The sequence below is a fragment of the Condylura cristata genome, unplaced genomic scaffold, assembly GCF_000260355.1.
Source record: "Condylura cristata isolate star-nosed mole 26May11 unplaced genomic scaffold, ConCri1.0 scaffold00031, whole genome shotgun sequence".
NCBI lineage: Eukaryota > Metazoa > Chordata > Mammalia > Eulipotyphla > Talpidae > Condylura > Condylura cristata.
The window spans coordinates 20,800,154-20,819,158 of record NW_004567132.1 but is presented as its reverse complement, the minus strand read 5'-3'; the positions used below and the strand labels follow the sequence as shown (position 1 = coordinate 20,819,158).

The 19,005-nt window shown below is 39.1% G+C and overlaps 1 protein-coding gene across 3 annotated transcripts in view; it reads right to left on the bottom strand.

Annotated features, from left to right (window-relative positions):
- CTNNA2 (catenin (cadherin-associated protein), alpha 2) overlaps nucleotides 1-19,005 on the bottom strand; it is a 1,016,972-nt gene that overhangs the window by 713,919 nt on the left and 284,048 nt on the right. For all 3 annotated transcript variants that reach the window (XM_012731478.1, XM_004691582.1, XM_012731477.1), the window contains exon 4: nucleotides 8,787-8,953. In XM_012731478.1, coding sequence (XP_012586932.1) covers nucleotides 8,787-8,953 — 167 coding nt within the window. The remainder of the gene's footprint in view (nucleotides 1-8,786; nucleotides 8,954-19,005) is intronic.

Below are 19,005 nucleotides of genomic sequence, written 5' to 3'. Positions count from 1 at the left end.
AGTTAAAATTGTCCATCCACTACATGGGTTGTTTTAAGAATTAAAAAAAAAACTACGAAACACAAAGTATTAAATACTTAGAGTACCTGGCAAGAAGTATGAACTCCTTAAACAGAGATATTGTTGTGGAACAACCTGGTACAGGGTGGGCAGGCAGGGGGCTGGGAAGCAGGCACCAACCAAGTCCCCCAAGCCCCAGTGAATCTCTCTACGTGTTCTGGGCTCTCTCTGGTGGTCTCTCCTCTTCTGTACTCACTTGTCCTCCCGTAGCCTTCCCTGCCTGAGCACCGCCGCTCTTATATCCCCGGCTCCTGGGCTGAGGCGTGCCCACTTACGCATGCCCACACCATACCCAGGTGTCCACAATCAGGCAGGAGTGCCTAAATCCCATTAGCTCTGCATTAACACAATCAAGGCCGCAGGTGAGAGCCACAGAGGCTCGTGGGGTAGAAAGCCTGATGAATTTCATTTACCCTACAGATACTGACCTGTTGCATTGTATCTACTGAATGAAGAATACTTTTTCCTAAATAATTTTGAAAAATGAGGCTTCATCTCATTCTTGGGATGTCGGCGGATGAAAGGAGCCCTGGATGAAGAGACAATTCGAAGAAATGCTGAGGAGCAGACACAGGGCCGGACTGCTGCTGCTGGGTGTTGTTAACCAAACCACAGTGGTGGGTGTTGTTAACCAAACCACAGGGCCCTCTGATGAGGCATCAGATTGGGATATTCTACGACTCAGCTTATTTCTCCTATTTAAGCTAAGACAGGGAGGCCTTAGAAGCAGCTGCACTGTGATCCCTACTACAGTACCCTCATGATCTTAGACATTAGAGACAGCTGTTCTCCCCCAGCACCACGGTGTTCATGGACACCAATGTGAGCATTCTGTTTAACCAGATATCCTACTCCATAATACTGGTAATCTGTGCATAGATACAGGGGGAAAGACAGAAACATCTAGGAAAGATATTGACCTTTCCTTCCTGCATAGTGAATAGGGCTTATTGCTAAAAACTCTTAAACTATCAGTCTTTTCACAGTGCTTGTTCAAAAATAGCTCCACTACCTTTCTAAAGCAAACCTACCTGTTGCTATAACTTGTCTACACCTGAGTCAAATAGGTTGGAGCATCTATAAATCAGGCTCTAATTTCTGTGGTTGAAATTGTACCATCATTTCCGGTTGGATCCTCTGAATTTATTCCAGGGCCCAACTATTGATACCAAGCAAGCTGGGTTTTAAGTGACATTGATGAAAACAATATGTGATACATATCTCCTTTATTAAGGATCTGGTTTTACAGCTAAATTAAAAAGGTTATTTTGGAAATAGGAGTTGGTCAAGTGAATGAGTAAATAAATGAATGTAAGAATCAACTCTAGTTTAATCATTGGTTTGTCAACATTATCTTATTGTATCATTCTCTCTTCTAAAAATAAGCTGAACTTTTGGATTGAATGTTCCGTTTTCCTGTTAATAAGTGAAGAAATTATCAGAAAGCAAGGGTTAATCATTCTTGCTTGTTATTTATTCTTAACCTGCCACATCTTATAAAGCATAAAAGAAATAAAAAGCACAATCATAAAAGACAATTTTGTTTGTACAAGAAAAAAGACACTATCCACTATCTGTGTACTTATGCACACATTGTTCTAAATGGTTTAGATATATCTAACTGAGTCCTGAACAAAGCTCTTGGAAGTTAATTGTTTTCTTATTTACACTTCACAGAGGAGAGACTGAATTCAGAGGAGTTACATAAGTTGCCTAAGATGTTTCAAAGCAAATGAACACAAAAGCCTGAGTTAAAACACAAGTATTTTGCTACAGTACTCATATTCTTAACTCTGAGATTATTCTACTTCAGTTTCTCAGAAAGCATGAGTTTATAAAGCTACCGGCTTTGAGTCTGGATTAAACTGATCACTTCATGCTGTGGTCTCATTAAGAACTTTGTCTCATCTGATCCGTATTTAAGTTCTAGTCATTTTACCTCTTTAAGTCTGTACACTCTACCCGCTTTTCACAATGCACATTGACATTGTCTCTGTTCAGTGTTTCACTCATTCACTGATCTGGATAATTTCAGTTGGCTCAATCTGTCTCTTTGTTTGAGCTCATCTCTCTTCTAATTGCTTCTCAATACTGCTACCAAGTTATTTATCTGAATCACAAATCCAATTCTAATCCTATAATGTTCAGTGACCTCCCTAGAGTCCAAGCTAATTATCATGTCACCCAAGACAAAACTTGCATCTCTGTGTCCAACTTTGACACTGCCTCTCCCCACGTTACCCTCTATGTTCCAACCATACAGAATCAACTGCATCACTGTGAACACTCCAAGTATTTCTCAAGTCTTTGTTCTTTCCTTGGACTGTGCACTCTCTATAACTGACGTTTTTAGCCTGGCCTGAATCCATCACCCTTCTTTTTTTTTTTTTTTAAAGATTTATTTATTTGTACATACAGAATTGGGGTACAGGCCAGAGGCTCAGGGGTGGCGAGAGGCTTCACCAAAGACAGAGTGGGTAGAAGAACAGGCAGATCGATGAAGTACACTGCTGAGGGGAGCAGCGGGTGGGCCAGGAGAGGTCTGCCCCGCCATGTGGTCACGTCCGGGGCAGGCAGGAATCGAACTCATGCAGAAGTGGCTTTAGCTTCTCAGTGCTGTGCTTTAACCCGCTGCGCCACCAGGGAGGGCCCCATCACCCTTCTTATAGTAATAGCACCCCTTTGCATACAGTAAATCCCTGTGTCCGTGAATTGGTGATCAAATAGAAATTTGTATATTCTACCCTCTCCTTGAAAATACTGCTGGGCCCTTTAAATATTATTTTTCCAAGTAGCCTGGTGTTAAGCTTTGTTAGCAGAGAGGCTGGATAAACAATTAAGAAGACATGGGTTTGTTTCCTGCCTCTGGTATTCTCCCCCAACAGATTTTGCAGCAGGTAGCTTCTCCAATCCCTGATACAAAACAGCTACTCTCATTGCCCTGGGGTGATAATGGAACCTACGAAGAGCCAACATGCCATGAACACTAAAGGCCAGGTTTTCAGCAAGTTCCACTAACTTGCTTAGCACAGTATTACTGCTGTCATTCACTAAATTATGAATATCTAGATCTCAGTCCTGGTTCAGAGTGGGGATGTCTGGAGTTTTCCATATTAGTCCTAGAGGGATAACGGCTCCTTATGGCTGTTAATCTGTCACCCTTTGATAAAAAATTCCCTTTTCTTCTTGTCAATCCCTTATTGTTCTAACCTTCTATTTAGAGTTGATAGTTACTTATGTAATTACTTTCTCAAATGACTGTGTAGTTTTACTCTCACAGGGTAGAATGGTATATCCCCTTAATCCTTTGATGAGACCAGCCTATTTTATATTGTCCTCAATCCTTACTCCCATCTTCAGTCTTGTGCTTGTGACCTGGGCCCCTTGAATCTGAAACAAGCAACTGGAAAATCAAATCTCATTCTGTTCTATGAGGACCTATTCTGAGATGCCCCTCCCCCATCTCAAGCCCATCACACTTCCTCATGTGCCACCTTATCGTGAATTGACATTACAAAATGGTTGAACTGAACTCATACTTAACTTGAGGGGTGTTTAAGGAGAGAGCAATGCTGCTCAAATTGAGAATTCAGCACATTTTTTTTTCCTTTATACAATTACACAGAGAGCATGCCTAATTCAAGGGATAACACTGAAAATTAAACTAAAAAGATAAAAATAGCAGAAATTAGATTTGGACTATCAGGGAAGAGAATTTCTTTTCTTGCTATATTTAGCATAGTAATATTAATCTTTAGAATGGTCATAGGCTATCTTGAGATTATGAGAAAAAGACCAACAATGAAATGAATCTTTAAGGAGAAAAAGGGAAATAGAATCCTTGTTATTATTACATCCTTGTGTCTTGATCAATCCTTGACTGAAGACAACTGTTTCTGGGCCTTTAGCTTAGTGAGCCAATATTCCATCATTTTAAAAGACCAAGTTGAATTAGGGGTTTATATTATTTAAAATGTAAAATATTGTAATTGCTGTGTTTACTTTCTAGGTGACGCTAATGCATTTTCCCAGCATGCATTCACTCTTAATGTCTCCTCTACCAGCCTATAAAGTTTTGAAAGTAAAAGCTGAGTTCTATTGAATTTTGAAGTTAAATATGTTGGTAGAGTCCCTTGCATACAGTAGGCATCCAATAACTATTGAGAGGATAACTAAATGAATACATAAATTCTAAACAACCCAACTGCATAAAGCCAAGCTCAAATAGCTCTCACAGAAAATATATGTTAGGAACCTAGGCAGTGATTTCTAACTTGTAAAATTAGAAACAAACCTATTTTGGAGTTCTCCCTGGTGATACAAGGGGTTAAACCACAGAACTATGAAACTACTCGCAAACATTGACCTATGAGGTCAATCCCTACCCAGGGAGCTGACACACATGGTACAACGGACCTCTCCTGTCTCATTCACTGCTACCCTCAACAGTGTATTTCAGTAGATCTGCCTGTTCTGCTCCCCACTGTATTTCTGGTAGATCCCCTTATCCCTCCTGCCCACACCTCTGGCCTATATCTCAACTCTGTATGCATAAATAAAAAAAAAATCAAAAAAAGACACAAGCATATTTTACAAAAATTGACCTCTGTTATACAAACCCAAGAGCATGTTAGAGTTGCAGGACTAATAGCAGATTACAAAGAAATAATGTTATTGAGAAATAATGTTAAGAATATTTTGTGCCGATGTCACAAAAAACACAGGTAATATTAAAGCTGCCCTGTTTCATCAGTGCCCCCAAACAAAGAGACACTAGCAATAGAATTGGCCCTAGTAGCAGCAAAAATAAAAAATGTTAGCTTTTCTGAGAAGTTGATGAATAGGTGATTACTTTCTATTTTGCTATTTCACTTTCTACAGAGATATTCTGAGAAAATCAAGAACATCAAGATTTCAGGACCTAGCCTGAGGATAGAAGAAAAGTAATTATTTTCTCTCCCTCTTTTCTGTCTCTCCCTCTCTTGTTCTCTGTCATACACACACACACACACACACACACACATCTGCATGAATTTATGTGTGATGCTAAGAATTGACAATATAATAATGATTACATTAATTCAGGGCTCAGGGAAAATAAACTTCCTTCTTCACAATCACCGACTGAAACTCAAGGTTCCTTTAAAAGTCTGAAGTGCCATATATGAATCTAACACACAGACAATGTCAACTGATTGCAGGATACACCAGCTGTCTAGCTAGGGAATCACTCACCAACAAATTCAACAATAAAAGTGATGATAATTCAATATTTCTAATGATGTCTGATGTGCAAATGATTAACTTCCCTAAGGTACCTCAAATTCCCTCTTTGGTGAAAACTTTAAACTACATGTCACTCACTATTCCATCACTACCCTCTGAATTCAAAACAATTACAATAACAAAACCCTTTTTTATGTGAATCCTTAATATATTTTTTTAAAAAGGAGTTCAACATCACACACAGTACTTGTATGACAGAACAAGTAGCACTGCAAGGCAACCATGGTATTTTTATGGTATATGAGATATGGACTCTTTGACAGCTGTTAAATTTAAATTTCCAAATATAACCTAAGGTAGCAGAGTATAAAGACCTATACTCTGGCAATTCATGCAACCTCTCTAGAAGTTCCAATTATTCAACTCCTTTTAAAGAGAACAAACAATATTTACTAGTCATTGTCCAATTTGTAAACAATTACTTATCAGGCTCAGGACAGAAGGAAGGTAACTTTAGGAGAATCAACCACCCTTCATCTGTTCTGTGAATATTGATGGAGAAAAAAAAATGAATATAAGTTTCTAATATGAAGGCAATTTCCCCTATGTACATGTAAGTTACTCAAAAACAAACAAACAAAAAAATCTATACCTGAAAACAAGAACAACAAAAAAATATATTGGCATATGGCCTAAAACATAAAAAGTGAAACATCATGTATTGTGCTCAATGGAAAATAGCTCTGCAGTGATCAGCAATGGCAGGAAGCTATAGGACTCATTATAGAGTGTTATTCAATATTCTGAACTAACAGAAAAATCAGAGTTACTATTCTATTATTATTAGAAAGCAAATATCACTGTTTTCTCACTTATGTTTTATCACTTACATTTATCATATAAAGAATCTCATTTTTATATCTAAAAGGCCTGAATAAAGGTGTACATTTCTAATGCTCCATCAAAATACACAAGTGTATTTTCATCCTGAGTTAAAAGCAAATAAAGAGATTCAGACAACATTTGTTTGTTTATGAGAAGGTGGGTTTATGAGAGTGAAAATGAGATTAAGCAGAATTATACATCAAATTTCATTTATAATGGTTTACTAATTTATTCTCCTTTTGGGCAGCTAAGGAGGCAATAATCTCATGATATAAAATTGTGCTCACTTGAACCCGAAGTATGACATGGGCCACAGCCTAAATAGTTTCGTGGTAACAGAAAAGCTGTAGTTCCTGACTTGCTCCACAAGATAGCAATATTCTACCACTACTGTTTCCTATAAAAGCTGTGTTTTAAGTAGAACAAATGTGTTATTTAGCATACAATCATTTTTAATTTTGCTACTGATAGTCTGACAGGACTGCTTAATATTTCTGGCTTGACCTTTCCATGATTTGTTCTAAGTCTCTCTCTTTTTTAAATTTTCATTAATCTGCTGTGTTGGGAAGAGAATACAATTGATTCCACCTTACAAAGGCTGCTGTGATATTATCAGCAGACAGCACTGGTCTGAACAGGTGGTGGAGAAGCAGAATTACTGATGGCAACTGGTGTCATGTTAGAAGTAAGGTTTCATGAGCACTGTCTGCCTGTGCGCAGTTCAGGGAATTCAGCCTGTCATCACTCCTAGGAGTGGCTAAACAGGACCTTCCATAGTATGGAAAAACAGTGACACAGGACTGTAAAGCTGATATCTTTAGGTTCAGTCCTACTCTCCCCTAGTAAAGTAAAACTGCCTGAATGGGGAAAAGACATTTCTTCAAATACTGCCTTTGAAGGCTAAATAAGAGAAGATAAAAGTTTGCTCCAATACACTTGAGAATAAAGTTGGCTATAGCCTAAAAGATGCACATGAGACAGGTGGGGGCTGGAGACAGAGCAGCCAGCACTGCAGCCTGCAAAGGGCCTGGGAACAGGACAGCAGGACACAGCTGCAATCGCCCAAGGCTTGTTTCGTGAGTGATACATGCTTCATAGGAATGTTCTATATTACGCTTTCCGCATCTCAAGACAGTTCTACCTCCAGCCCCAATATTAACAAACAGGGTGTCTGCGACTAAGGGTATTATGTAGTGCGTTATGATATGGCTGATAAGTGACTATTAAACTTGGTTAGTCTCGCTACACTGGCCAATGAAATACAATACTATACAGCCCCTCAACCTCTGAAAAAGATGAAACTTTTGTCCTATTACTCCCCTCGTCCCATTAGTAAGAGTCTTCCCAGACACCTGTATAAAACAATGATAAAACAATGAAGAGCTACACCTTTCTTTGTGATTTCTGACCATGGAACTCAAACCAGAGATGTGGGAGTTTGAGTTCCTAGGCCAGTGCAGGTAAAAAACTACACAAGATAATTAGACAGAGAATATTTGTGATTTTGAAAATATCTTAATGAATCCCCTCATCAACAAATCTGAGATAGAAGATAAGATGAAAACAGATACTTACTATTCATTTCCCATTCACCTACCCTCATCATTCATTCAATGACAAAGAAAATGGACCTCAGGGGTTTTACTAACAGGGAAAGTGATAAGCCAGAAAGGCCAGAGCCAAGGAAACTTGGCCAACATTATATTGGTACTCCAACCACCAAAAAAGGAAAGTGCATGGTTTATATGCCATCATCTGATGACCCAGCATTCAGTCCACCATTGGTAGAAATTCTCCAGAAAAGAAATTTACTGAAAGTATATAGTAGAGTATCTGTAGGCAGAAGCCACATTCCTAGGTAAATAAGTTATAGCTGGGTTGAACCACCTTCATTACAATAAGATACCAGTCAGAAAGTAGGAAAACAGTGATTGAGCTGGTTGGAATGATTAGGTTGGTGCTAATCCAGTAAAACAAGTGGTCCAAGAAAGGTTCTATTTATATTAGAAAACCAAAGAGTTAACAGAATCTATGAAACGTGAATCATGAGGTTCTAAAGGTTTGTGGGGCACACATGTGTCCAGAGACCTAATCCAGATGTATTAGTGCCAGGCTCAGTGCAAACATTAACACCTAGCCATGGGTGGGGGGTGGAGGGGGGAGGTATGGCTGTTTTGGGATGATTTTTTTTTTTAATTATCAAAATAAGGTGGAAACAAAATCCTTATATTCATCAAAGGGCAAGCCTGGAGCAGGCGCAACATGCATTCAACACATGACCCCAATTTAAGTGAGGATTTGGCCTGAAGAAATGGCCCAGGCTCAGTTACCACATGGGCCAGCACAGCTGACACTCAAGACAGAAAAGGTAGGTATGGCATGCTCAGCCTCCACAGCCTGAGAGAACTACAAGTTCAGGAAGTAGGAAACCCAAATTCAAGTGACTCTTCTATAAGATATGATTTTAGTAAAAAAAAAAAAAAAAAAAAAAAAAAAAAAGGGGGTGAGAAACCAAGTGCCCAGGTGAGCAGGACAGTGAAACCTCTTAAACTTCTTAGTCCATTTCAGTGTTGTAATATACGTTGCCAATATGGCCACGCTTCTGACATACATACAATTTTCAGATGAGATAGAAGCCTCATGACGTCAGCCATGTCTGCCAGGATGAGCAGGCGCGTCACGGCAGACAGCAGAGCCCTCGCTGCCCGCACCATGGTGCCGCGTTTCACCGAAGAGCAGGGGTCATCTGCAAATTCCGAAGAGGCGATGCGCATAGTCTCACCTGGAAGACAGACAGACAGGCGTGTGGGCAGACAGGAGGCTCAGGGCTGCCAACCCTACAGATCTGGGCAAGGCAATTACTACTCTTCTTACAATATACCGACACCAGGTGTTGCGCTTCACCACCTCCAATGCAGCTTAAATGAAATGTATGGGTGACCGCCAACAAGGGCTGTGGACAAAAAGGGAGCTCACTGCATTCTCTAGTGTGAATTTATGCTTTCAATAACAATAAAGAATATCTTGAATTCAATTGGCCTAATAGTTGAGATGAATTTGTACCCACTTGCTTAACCACTCTCACTCTTCAGTTCCTTTGGAACAATGGTTTTACTAGATTGCTAGTTGAGGTTACTGACAGTTAAGTGTCCCACAGAGGGATGAAATTTGAGATTTTGACACCTCATTAACAATGAACTGTTAATTGAGTTAATCAGACAGTAACAGTCTACAGAGTTATCCCAAATCTAGTTGTGTCATACTTTTCTATGATCCTATTCAATTGAGAGCCATTTAAAAGATCATTGAACTAATTCAACAAATGTTTATTAAACAGATACATATGTCAGTTTCTCCACTAGAAGAGAATGACAAAGGTGACTGAGAATGTCCTGATCTCAAGGATTTCTCTTGACGGAACAGATTATAAAGAAGCACTCATGAGACAGTAATGAAGCACTGACACAGACATGATTAAGAATATGGGTGAAGGAGGGGAGAAAGTGGTTTACCCTTTTAGTGTGAGGCTTTGGAGATGTTGTCAACTTTAATGGATTTTGAAGAACTGAGATGTGCTCACCAAGAAGAACACAGTGGGAAGGGCACTTATGCAGCAAAGGTGCTCTCTGGTGCTCAGAGACTGAGCAAGCCCCCAAGTATAGGGAACAGTATCCACATGGGAGGCCATGAGAGGAAGGGGTTGGGGGAGAAAGATCCAGCTCAAGGAACACTCTGGGAGAGACATGGGCTGCATCTTCAACAAGGAGGCAAGTGACAGTAACAGAACTTTGCTTTAGCCACTTACATAAACTAAACTAAAGGAGATCAGATGAGGGCAGATAAACCAGCAAAAGTGGAAAATGCAGTTCTAGTCTGAGAGAGCAGTAATAAGGGTCTGGTTTAGGGAAAGGAACTGACATATAGAGAGGAAAGGGATATTAAAATGATCTGTGTGAAAAAAAAAGTTGACGGGTGTTAAATATGGAAACCACAGAAAAAGTGGACTTGGTGAATAATATTGTGATTCCATTCAGAGGTAAATATTTGCACAAAGTGTTGCAACCAGAGGGAAGTCAGTCACCAATTAGGATAAGACCACTCCCCTATCATGGGGCGGAATTACACATGGGGAAGGGAGGGCTGGGAGAAAGAATAATGAAGCATTGCATGGCACAGCTTACACAAGAGAATAAAAGCTTCCATAAATCTGAAAAGTAGATTTATTAATATGACCAATTATTTAATTTAGGGTACAACAATTCATTCAATACTTCATTACAGAAATGATTACTTCTCATCTATTAATCAAAACCTAGCTCATTTAAATGAAGTAAATTATATCAGTCAAAGTCTATGTGTCCTGAAATTTGTCCTAAGATATGAGGCACAGTACAAACAACACTTATCACTTTACAGGTAGATTGGAATCTAATGCAATGTGCTCAGTTAGTGTTCCAGTTATCTAAACTCTCACAGTGATGCTTTTTTTCACTTGGGAAACATAGACGTGAAGGGAAATAAATTTTGTGGCAGGATTTTTTTTTTAAGATTCATTCATTTATTCATACAGAAGGGGGGTATAGGCCAGAGTGCAGGGGCGGTAAGAGGCTTCACCAGAGACAGAGTGGGGAGCAGAACAGACAGTCTGATGAAGTACACTGCTGAGGGGAGCAGACGGCGTGTCAGGAGAGGTCTGCTGTAACATGTGGGTCACCTCCAGGGCTAGGGATTGAACTCATGCTGAAGTGGCTTTAGCTTCTTAGTGCTGTCCTTTAACCTGCTGCACCACCAGGGAGGGCCCTATGGTTGGATTTTTAAAAGAGTCTAGCATCTTCAATAAGTATATTAGCCAGCAGATTAGTTGTTATTCCTAGGTATAAATAAATAGCTTAATATGTAACAACAACATAGAAAAAAATAAATAAAAAACCTTACAAATTCATTATTGTACTGTTTATAATGGTAAACTTCCATGATGTGTAGCCTTAAATAACTAAATAAACTTTAAGGTAGAAACTGACATAACCAAGAGGCCCACCTTGCTATAAGCATACATTTACATAAATCTACTCCCCAAACACAAGCCCTGAAAAAAAAAAAAAAAAAGAATCATCTGCAGGTACCTTAATAGGATGGGTGGCTACCACATTCTCATTCAGATATTCAGATCAGTGAGGATAAAAAGAATATTACACACCAAAGTGAATCTGAAGAAATACTGAATAGGACCCTCCCTGGTGGGTTAAGGGTTAAAGAACAGTACAGCACTATGAACCTATCCACAACACTATTCCACAAGTTCAGGAGCTGACCCACATGGCAAAGCTTGTCTCTCCTGACCCACCCGCTGCTCCCCTCAGCAGTGTTTCAGTAGATCTGCCCGTTCTTCCCCCCACTCTGTCTCTGGTGAATCCTCTCACCACCACCCCCTGCACCTCTGGCCTGTACCCAGTTCTTGTGTGTGTAAATAAATAAATCTTAAAAAAAAAAAAAAAAAAGAGGGCTCTCCCTGGTGGCACAACAGGTTAAAGCACCACATTATGAAGCTCTCCAAAGCCACTGCAACACGAGTTCGATTCCTAGCCAGGAAGCTGACCAACATGGTACAGCAGACCTCTCCTGACCAGCCCACTGCTCCCCTCAGCAGTGTACTTTGTCAATCTGCCTGTTCTGCTCCCCACTCTGTCTCTGGTGAACCCTCTCACCACTCCTGCACCTTTGGTCTGTACCCCAGTTCTATATGTATAAATAAATAAATCTTAAAAAAAAAAAAAGAGAGATACTGCATAGTCTCCACTGGTAAAGAGTGAGAAATTTATAGATGACATTAATAGATAACTCAGGTGTTGTTGGAAAGCATCCAGTACTTCAAGGGAAAGGAAGATTTATTCTGGCATGTGAACGTAGGGGATTACATGGTGGGCCCCAAACCTGTGGAGGTATGAGCCAGAACTTGGGTTCTAGCAGACCAGCGGGCTATTGTCAGTAAAGAGCCAGAAAGGAGCTGCCCTCTCCCTTCTCAGCAGGTTCAGGAGCCGTGCCTCATCAGACTGATCTTCAAGTTCAGACTTTCACACAGGGGGTCAGTATAATGGTACTTCAGTCAAATGCTGACCATTTGGTGAACAATTCTGCCTCAAAGGCAGTGGTGACACATATCAGTATAAAGCTCTCAAGTGGAGCTAATCAGCCTGGGGTCCACAGCAGGGACCTCTATTAAGGAAACAATAGAGAGAGAGTCACTAAGAGGTGAAGGCACATTAGTAAACGTGATTCTGCAGATGGAATTCTCATGCTATATTTGAGAATATTCTAAGACTAGTAGAACATGATTTAATTCGACTTAAAACTAAAAACTCATTTTAAGCAGATACAAATGATTTCACATTGTTCAAGATCTCAAAAGGCAATCTGATGTTAGCTATATTTTTAATGTGTTTTCTACTTGTGTAGTTTTAGGATTACTAAATGAAAACTGTAATCTATATTACAAAGCAATAAGTGAATTCACCAAGATAAAATTAGCTGTCTTCCAGGAAACTGTTTTTTCTCGAAGGAAAATGTTTAGCCAAGAAGTAGCAAGTATGTGTAGAGGAGGAGAAGGAACATCAAGAGAGAACTATAAAACCTGCCTGTGCTTTTCTATATACTCTAGTTTTCACATTCAGTTACCTTACTGCAGATCTAAAATCAGAGAAGGGTGTCTTTTATAATGCTTTTGATCATCCCAGGTCACTATCACCTGCTAGAAAGAAGGAGAATTAACATTCTAAAGAAGTGAAAGAGGGGAAATAATAATACATAGAGAGGGAATTTCTATATAAGTGTATTACATTATTCTAAAAGCCCAACATATACTAATTCACGGTTAAAAGATAATACATCTTCAGGCCCTCCCTCATGGCACAACAGGTTAAAACGCAGCATTGTGAAGCTAGCCACAGGAGCTTCAGTAAGTCTAATCCCCCACCTGGGAGGTGACCCATATGATGCAGCAGCCTTCTCCTCACCTTCCTGCTGCTCCCCTCAGCAGTGTACTTTGTCAATCTGCCTGTTCCACTCCCCACTCCATCTCTGCTGAGGTCTCCCACTGCCTGTGCAACTCTGGCTTGTACCCCAGCTCTGTAAGAATAAATAAATCTTTAAAAAAATAAATCTTTGGCCCTCCCTGGTGGAGCAGCAGGTTCTATAGTTCTCTCTTGATGTTCCTTCTCCTCCTCTACACATACATGCATACTTTCACTGAAAAGCTAAAGCCACTTCCACATGAGTTCGATTCCCGCCTGCCCCGGAGGTGAACACATGGCGTGGCAGACCTCTACTGACCGCCCACTGCTCCCCTCAGCAGTGTACTTCATCAGTCTGTCTGTTCTGCTCCCCACTCTGTCTCTGGTAAAGCCTCTCACCACCACCCCTGAGCCTCTGGCTTGTACCCTAGTTCTGTATGAACAAATAAATAAATCTTAAAAAAAAATAATAATAAATAAATCTTTAAAAAACGATTTATACATCTTCAAAGTCACAAAGAGCTAAGATCACATCCTGACTCCACTCTAATCATTATTAAAGAAGTATGCTTGGGCCTCACTGGTGTTGCGAGGGTTAAAGTCTCAGCACTATCAAGCTATCAGCAGCCACTGCAGCAACACTTTGATCCCCAAACAGGGACATGACCCACATGGACAGCAATTCTTTCTTGTTTCACCTACTGTCAACCTCAGCAGTGTATTTCAGTAGATACGCCTGTCCTGCTCCCCACTCTTGTCTCTAGTGAATCCTTCCAGCCTTCATACCTCTGGCCTGTATTCCAGTTCTCATATGCATAAATAACAAACTATTTTTAAAAAAATAAGTAAGTTTATCGATTTTTCAACATTCAACTAAAAATAAGGGGACCATGATTGTTTGTAGCCTGATGTTAGGGTTCAAGATTAGCGATGATTTAATCAAAGCACCCACACAAGCCCTTATTCACAAAACCTGTACCAGGGCTGGGTGATGATTATCATCAATGCCAGAACTACCTCTGTGATGTTCCCCATTACAGGAAAACTTGCTAAATTTCTGGTTAAAGATTTAGAAATACATATTTTGGTAGATTCTACTCCTCCTGTGCAAAATAATTTAGAAGCAAGAAAATACTGTCCCAATAAAAAATATAGTCTGAGGAAGACCATACCCTAAAAAATGGCCCTAGTGCTTGATTAGCAAACTGTTGCTTATTCTGGCTTGTGTGCTGACATGGAAGTGGTTAGACGGTCATGCATAAACTTGAGGTTGTATCTGCTAAAATGTGGAATAATACAGTACAATGATTTGGAGGGAGAATAAGTGGAAAACAAGGATAATATGCAGAACTTCAAGCCTGCACAAGAAAGAGATACTTTAAATACTTGACAAGCGAACTACTAGAAAACTGAGAGAAGCACACGCACGGACACATGAAGTTAAAGTGAAAAGTTATGTTCAGAGAGTACAGGGTATAGGATGGAAAGCTCAGAAATGGTGTATTGATGCTGAGGAGGATTTAACCAGAATCTCTGACTTTTCTTTGCACTATTTCAGTACTAGCAAGCTCTGGGTTTGCTCTCTAGAATTAAATGATGGAGGCTAGAACTACAGTGAGAATGAATATAAAAAAAAATTAGGCAAGCCACAGAACAGAAGCTGTCAGGCAGAACAATGAAACAACCAGAATAAGAGCAGACTAAGACAAAGGAAGCAAAGCAGGGAAAGAAATGTTAGTGTCTCTGCCATATGTTGTGTGCCAATTTATACTGTCAACATTTTTATTATAAAATAAATATATGCTTTTTATGTACATTAGAAAATACAATGAAATGTAGCCCAAATAATATTCACAGTTTTACTAATCAGACACCAGCTAATATTTCATTGACTGACTTTTAGAAAGTTCGTTGTGCCTGTATATTTAAACAGCTATCATACGAATTATCAAAACTATTCTCCTTTGTCTATGTAAATTGCATAAATTTTCTTTTGTCTAATTTTTTCCAATCACATAAATTATCTGAGATATGTTGACAATTAGCATTTTCACATTTTTAATCCATTACTGAGCTTCTAGGAAGATGAGTCTTAAAAAAAAAAAAAACACCTATGCCACCCCTCTAAATAGTTTTTATTCATTTTCCTTAAAATACAAATCTTAACAGAATCCTCAAAAAACGAGTCCTTAACAGTAATGCAGAAAATGCAATATAGCTTCAGAGAAGAAAGTGTAACAGGGTGGTCCCTAGGAAAAGGGGAAGTTCCAGGTTCTCTGCCCTACCCTGAGGGAGGGTGGAGCTTAGCAGAGAAGAGAAGAAAGAGAGGAATCTGAAGAAGAAGGAAGCAGGATGGAGAGCCAGAAGGAGACCTGAGGAAACCATGTGGAGCAAAGGGAGACATGTGAAAAAAACGTGTTTATTTCTTGGCCCTGTACTGGTTGAAAGAGATGTGGGTGAGAGACCCATAGGGAGGTTGACTATGGCAGTGTTTATATTGATTTTGATTTTGCTCTTTTTCTCCCAGACTTGTCTGGCCATTTCTGACCCTTTTCTATGGGTCCCAGCCAGAAAGTGCTCTAGTCTATTGGTGGGCTTTCAGGCCTTGCTTTGGACCAGTCCCTTTTGGGCTGACTTTTGCCCATGAGGGGATGGGTAACTTCAGGTATTTGATTTAGAAATTATATTCTTTGTCTTCTGTATTGTATACTCACTGCATTAAAGCCCCTTTTCATAAAAGCCTTATATGTTTTGTCTTGATGCAGCGGATGGCAGAACCTATTTAGAGCAGGCAGGTTTGGGGGTTCAATGGTGCCCCTTTCTTCCCGCCCTGTAACAAAAGTAAGATTAGTGAGGTATAATACCTGACCACAGCTTTACAAAAGCTTTGTTAATTCTACTCTCCAAATTATACACCCTCGTTAAATTCAGAAGTAAATTTAACCGAATTTTAAAAAGGTAATTAAGACAGTGCAAATCTTCTGAATGCTTTATCATGTAGGTTATCTTGTAGAATTTGTAAAGTAACACACTGCTTGTATTTCACTTACTGTTATGGCTACTACTTTACAAAGCAGGTTAGGAAAATATTTATCTTCATTGGAGATGAAGAAAATTAAAATGTTAGATGAATGCTCAATCTAGAGAATCATGAGAGCTCCAGTGTTACTGGGAAGGCCCCTTGACACATACCACCACACCTGTTGGCTCCTTTTCAGAAGATATAGGTGAGAATTATTAGTTAAGAATCATCCAGTTGGTTGATGTACAGGAAAGGATGAGCTGAACAGATGTTGACTTAGCTGAGCACCCTCAACTATCTACATTAATAAACAGTGAGGAATGTCTTCTGGATTGGTTCCAGCAGAATAGAGTTTGGGTCCATAAAGTAACTCAAGATTCTTTATATTTTATAGATTCCATTAAGCTGTATCTGTTTACAGTTAGTATTTTAGCCTAGACTCTCTTGTCTTCATCTTAATAAAAACAATTCTCTTTTTTGTAGACCTTACAATGTATCATCTTAAATTTCTAAGAGTTCTGAATATTTTAAATTATTTACTCAAAGGTTCTGGTGAAGTAAATACTTGCACTGTCATTATCTATAGCCAAGAAACTAAAGGGAGAGAGAAATAACATGCCTACAGCCAAAGAACTGGTAAGTGATGAAGCTATCATTCAAAGCCAGTCTCTCTTTCGAGAGACAGTGATTTGAGAATATCTTTAACATTCAGCTTACTGCTTTAAAATAATTCATTAATATATCTCCATAGGGACCTACATTATGACTTGAAGAATAGCGCAATATTTTATTCAGTTGGCAGAGTAATATGACAAAGAAAAAAAAAGAAGGAAAGAAAGAAAGGGGGAGGGAAGAAGAGGGGAGAGGAAGGACATGGAGTGGAGAGGAAGGGAAGAGAGGGAAGGGAGAAGGAGGGAATGGGAAAGGAGTGTGAGGCAAAAGCTAATCAAAAACATTTTTTCAATTATTCTCAGGCTCCACCATTCCCTACTGTCTTGTAACAGTGCTGATTTGTGGCTGTCTATGCCTATATATATTATTCTGAGTTTTCAATGCTTTTCCAAGATTGAAAGGTTAATAAGGGTAGAGATCAAAAATCACAGCACATTATTTTTTTTTCCTAGCACTTAACATATATTTGACAAGGTACATTCTCTAAAAAATATTGGGTGGAGCAAAGTAAGGCCTGCCTGACACCTTACATTTTCAAATATCAAACTGATGCTGAATTAAGAAAAGGACAAAAGAAATCCTGAATGCTACGAACTTCTCAATAAAGTGATAATATGAACATCTAATTTTTTTGGTCAGTTCAATTGGTGAGTTCAGAAAGAAAAAGTGAAACAGTAAGGTGAGAAATGCAGGCACTAGTTGAGATAGCAGCCCCTTCATTTCTTTGTTTTTGCCATACAGACATTTACTATCAAGATGAGGCAAGTGTTAAAACTTTTTTTTAGTAACAATCAAAAATTTGACAGAGCAATGCATGCATTTCACCCACGGTGGTTATGAATCAATGTTATGATGAGGGGAAAAGGTCAACAATCAGAATTTTTTTCTGAGATTCAGGTATGATGAAATAATGCATTTTTAAAGCAAAATCTGCATTAAAATAATCTACCTCCTGGGGAACCTATAATTTTAGCACTGAAAATCTACATTGGTGCTTGGCACAATTCATGTTCTCTGTTAACAAAATCAAGATAATTTTTGGCCTAAAATGTGATATTAGAAAGTCTTACAAGCCTTTTTTTTTTTTAAGCAAGTGTTATACAAACTACACCAACAACATGTGAATGTCAAATGAAAATGCTGTTTATTCCTCTGTCATTCTACCAGAGCTAGTGACCTCATGTCTCTTTATCTCTGTGTTTTCAAGAAGTTTTCAGAGCAAACAAATGACAGGTAAAATGACTGAGATTATAAGTCCATATCCCTGAAGTGACTAGGAGACTGGAGAACTGCCGATCTGGATGAGATCATTCAATACTCACTCCCATCTGACATACAAAGGCATAGTAGCCTATTAGAACCTGCAAGAAGTCAGGCAGTCCCCTGATATCCTGACATTCCAATTAGGTTCTCTGGTCACAGTCCCATAGTGTCCAACACCAGCAAAGACAATGTGAGCCCAGAAAATGAAAATTCTTTATCATCTCACAAAATCCCCAAATAATCACACTATTATGGTCACAGGCCTGCCTCAGTGGCTCAGGCAGCCCTCATTCGGTCAGGTCCAATGGTTTTTATCAAATGAGACAATGAATCTGCCCCAGTGCAGCTTTCTCCTATCAGGCTAGGTTCAGTACGCAAAAATACTAGCAATGTCAGTAACTGAAGATTAAGTGTATTGAATGTTATGAGCTATTAAATGTCGTTAGAGACAGTAATGTGCCACCTTGCAGAAGGCACAGATCATTAAGCGTATGGATTTTAATTATTTCAGCTGTATCCCTTTTCCTGAGTTGGAAGGAAAGTATGTGAGGTTATTTTCTATGACTGTAGCCAAAAAAAGATTATCAAGCTGCAATATGGCACACTACACAAATGAGACCTTTGTAAGGACCTGTTAAATGTAGCAAGAGCCACATTTCATAAAAAAGGTGATTATCATCTTGGTCTCATATGCAATGGAAGACCATAACTTGGAAATGTTAAACAGTGATATACTGAGCTGAAGAGCAAAATGGAAAATAGGGGATCAGTACTGAATTTATAGCATGTACTATTTTTATAAAAGAAAGGGAAAAATTGATGAACATGTAGATTTCACTATACAATAAACACAGTTCTTAAATAACTGTA